Source organism: Sitophilus oryzae, unplaced genomic scaffold (assembly GCF_002938485.1).
Source record: "Sitophilus oryzae breed Bouriz unplaced genomic scaffold, Soryzae_2.0 scaffold_1499_pilon_pilon, whole genome shotgun sequence".
Lineage (NCBI taxonomy): Eukaryota > Metazoa > Arthropoda > Insecta > Coleoptera > Curculionidae > Sitophilus > Sitophilus oryzae.
Window position 1 is genome coordinate 1,444,571 of NW_022146168.1, and position 4,700 is coordinate 1,449,270.

The 4,700-nt window shown below is 30.1% G+C and overlaps 1 protein-coding gene across 1 annotated transcript; it reads right to left on the reverse strand.

The window, feature by feature from the left end:
* Positions 1-509: 509 nt before the first annotated feature.
* On the reverse strand, positions 510-1,040 carry LOC115877943. Its single transcript, XM_030894293.1, has one exon. The coding sequence runs from the start codon at positions 1,038-1,040 to the stop codon at positions 510-512; it is 531 nt and encodes a 176-aa protein (XP_030750153.1).
* Between the last annotated feature and the right edge of the window lie 3,660 nt (positions 1,041-4,700).

Below are 4,700 nucleotides of genomic sequence, written 5' to 3' on the forward strand. Positions count from 1 at the left end.
GAAGAACAACTTTTAAATTTCAATGAGAGCTACTTAAATTGGAATTTGCCCGGTATATCCTAATATATAGTTAAAAAAACCATTGTGTTCTAAATGAAATTAAAACTTGACCTAAAAAGTTATACAGGGTGAGGCATAATTAATATTGAAATTGGTCACATTTAAAAGCAAGTTACTCTTTTATTTTAAATAGAACACCCAGTATATTATTTCGATATTCAATGGGAAATTTATGTTTCTTTAAAATACTATTAAGGTTGCCTACCCTTCAAACAAAGATTTTCCTGGATATTTTCATTTTTATGATTTAGTGACTGTAGATATTTATTATTTGGTAAAATCTAGGTGACTGTGATATGTCTGACGTTACTTCAACATAGATTTTATATTATCACTGACCGTTATAAATGACTTTTAATTACAGTAAATAGTGTAAAAACTAGCTACTTTTTGTACGATCGTACAAAATATTTTGTAATTATTTTTTTTTTGACAAAACAACTTTTAACTTACTCCAAAATAGTGAAATGATGCTGAATACAATTCACAAAATTATCTTTATTCCTTCTGTCATCTTCATTCTCACCCAACATCAATATTCTTTCACAAAGAAGATCACATTGCAGCCCAATAATTGTACAAAACCCAGCTACAATCACGTCCACATATATATTTACACCAGAAATATAAATAATTGACACAGCCTGGTGAAGGTAGGCTAAAACATAGCTAGTACCCTCTGAAACATCAAAAGGATACCAAGCTTGTATCGGCATTCCTGTCTCTTTTGGATAAAATAGTGGTACTGAGACCGAGGATAGTACTGCGACGAAACTGACCACAATAAGGGCTGTTTTTATGTTCCAGAACAGCCCCAAAACATTATTTATTATTACTTTTTCTGCATTATTCTTTTCCTTGAACGTAGCTTGATCTAAATCTAGTACCAGTTTTCTGAATGCTTTTCGGTTTTTGAAGAGATAGTACGACTTCAGTTGGGCCATGAGACAGGTGAACATGACATATCCTATTGCTGCCATGGTTCGGATATTGCTGATGTTAATCAGCCAGCATGTGAGAACGATGCAGTTGAATAAAGTGATGAAAAACCCATTGATTATAGAGAAATAAATTCTGTACCATAAGCGGGTGGTACTTTCATTTTCTAACCAGCCAGCGAACCATTTTAAACCTACAAAATCAGATTGGAAATATGATTTGTATGAAGTGGACATGATGGTGGACAAAGGAAAATATAACTAATTCAGAATTTTTTGCATGTAAGTTAATATATGTATATGCGAAAGGAAAAAAAGAAAAACATCTCCTTAAGGTTGGTTTACACTTCATTTATTAACTACAGGCTCCGGCAATAGTGAGTCGTGTATTTGTAGTTCCCAGAATAAAAAACTTGAGAATTTTGTTTAAGTGTATGTATTTCAGGAAAATATTTTAACTTCTATAGGTGGCTGGAAAACTGTGAGTGGATCGGAATTATATTTTTTAAATGGAACACCCCGTATATTATTGCATTTTTGGTTTTATTTCAGATCACTTTACATAATTCTAAGGTAGTAAGTAGTATTTATAAGATAATATAATAAGAGTAAATATATTTCGATAATTTTAGAGATACTAATAAATAAATAAAAAATATATATTTTTTAACCTTCCTTAAAAAAGTTACTACAAATACAAAAGCTGTCCTCAAATCAAAACTATATTAGATATTTACTTTAGATGGTCTATACTTAGTTTGCTATAAACATCATAATCTTAAATCATACAGGATGTTCAATTTTCTATGCCAAACTTTCTAAAATATAATTTAATAATAACTTTTCTTCGTTTTTGTAAATCGAACAGCCTGTATATTATTATTTCAGTAGATGGAGAATAATTAAGAAATTAACATTTTTTGTATTTGGATTATTTCAATTTTTTTTTAGTTCAGTTTTATATTTCATATGGCATTTTCCACAGTAAATTTATATCAAAGCCACCCAATGATTTTTCTCTCATATTTTACCGTTATATTAGTTATTTACAGTACAAGTGTGTTTATGAACATGATTACAACAACGAGTGTGAACGGTTAGAACGACGAGGTCGTAGACAAAGTCGTTCTAATCACACGAGTGTTGTAATCATGTTTAAACGCACGTGTCATGTACCACGTTTTATCTACAACCGAAAAATAAGAAAATACTGTTTTAATTTTCGTTTATTACTCGCCCACCTTTAACTATGACATTTGTCACATCTTTTTAATTATAATTGTCGGCGCATGGAGGTTGGAGAAGTAGTTCCGTCGCAGAGGGATATACATATAGATACATCAAAAGAAAACAAGAAAATTGTTGCGCAGCACATTTTGGGATCAAGAATCGCCGAGGAAGCATGGCCAGCCCGAGTGCCAGCCAAACCGATCAACAGCCCAATCTATTTCAGTTAGACCTTCACTATTATCACCGTCATCATCATCAGCAGCAGGAATTGTTTTGAAGAAGTGTAAAAAATGTGTTATTAATATTTATAATAAATGGTAGTAGGAATTTGTATCAAAAATTAATATATTTAGATGTTCGTAGTTGTTTTTCATTATTATAAAAATTAGTTGTGTTATAGATTCATAACACCACTAGTTGTGTTATGAATCTCATAACGTAACTGAAATACTAAAACAATAGTGATGTAAAAACGTTATAACTAAACGGTTGTAGATAAAAAAAAATTATACTGCGTGTATCTGCAAAACCATTAAAATTTTTGAAATACTCTAAATACAAAAACTGTTTATTTGTTAGTTCTCCATCTGTTAAAAAATAATATATAGGGTGTTCCATTTAAAAAAAAGCATTTAAAAAAAAAAGTATTTTTTTTAAAACGTGGCGTGGAATTTTGAAGATCCTGTATGATTTACAATTACCATATCTATAGCAAAGTAAGTACGGACTCTCTAGTAAGTAAATACCTAATATGGTTTTGATTTCAGGACAGTTCTTGTATGTTTAATAAATTTGTTAAAATATTTTCCCGAAGTACATCCTGGTACATACTTTAAGTTATCACTAAGTTTTCACTTAAACAAAAGCCTCACGTTTTTTATTCTAGGAGCTACAGATGCCCGACGCACTATTGCCGGACCTTGTATAAGCAAAACTAGTTATTCCGTAACTAAAAAAACGTGTGATAAAGGCTTAAGTTTTTCTTAAATAAGTTTATTCTTCACACAAAGAAATTCAGGAATAAAAAAAATTGAAAATCACGGTGGGAGACAATTTTTTTTTAAATTACTGCTATTAGCAACATATCTGAGGAAAGAAAATTATATAGAAAAATGTTTGTAAGAATATTCTATTCCAGAAAATATGTGGTTAGGGATGTTTTAAAACTAAAGACCGTTTTATTAAGAATAGATAATATAAAGAATAATGTTTTTTATCTATGATTTACATATACACAGTGTTCTAAAAATCAACTCTATTATACAGGGTGTTCCTTAATGACATGCTAATATTTAAGGAGGTGATTCTTGGACCTATTCTAAGAAAAAACTTCATATGCATATAAATATGCCCTAAACATCTTAACTTCTTACATACAGGGTGGTAAAATTTTCTAATTTTTTTTATACTGACTTTAATTTTTTAAGCAAAAGCTATGCGTCGGACAAAAAAATCAAGAGACAGACATCTTATAATGTTTAGCAATGAATGGAGATTTTGAAAATAATTTTTATTTTAAGAGAAGTCAGTGGTGTACCACTTTTTTCTTCAAAATTATTCGATGTAAAACCCGCATGGACGGCACTGGTTGAAATAAATAAAATTCTTTGTACACCAAAAAAGGTGTTTTTATGCATAGAAGACGTGTATCAAGTTTCATAAAGACATCTGTAATAAAATCAGAGTTATTATGAAAAAAAAGTTTTTTAGAAAACACTACCACTCTGTATCTCAGTAATTAAGATGTTTAGGACGTATGTACATTTACATGAAGTTTTTATCTCAGAATAGGTCCAAAAACCAAGTCCTTAAATATTAGAATGTCATTAAGGAACACCCTGTATAGAAATATTTGATCTTATCTTAAGCTAATCGTCAAAAATAATTAGCAATTACACAAATAGGAGTTTATTCACAACGTCCAAGTAAAAATTTCTCACAAAAAGCATACAATGTACCGTATGATCGAAAAAAAAAACGGCGGGAGTGATGGCTATGAAATTAAGATCGCTGTCATTTTATATGTAAATTTGTATGGGTAATGTCATCGATTGTCATTTACCAGCCAACTGGACGCCGTTTTTTCGATCGTACGGTATTAGTACTGAAAAAAGTTATATATGTAATTATATGTCAATGACCTAATCAATTATTGTCATTTTTACTCAAATACAAATAAACCTAAAGCAATATTACTTTTAAATAGGTTAGTAGTACAAATAGGCATTGAAAGTATTGAAAATTTTATTAGACACCTTAATGATCTAGCTTCAAAAAGCTTGCTGCTAGGAAGGAGAACGATATATCGATGGTTTAAATATCGATACATTTTTAAATTATTATCAAAAATAAAGGGTCCAGGGGAAAACCATGATAAGCGCTAACTTCTTAATTTTAGGGTTTTACAATATTATGGTAGGTTTAACTGGTCCCTGCAAAATGTATAAACTCTGCAGGGCAATAAGACTCAGT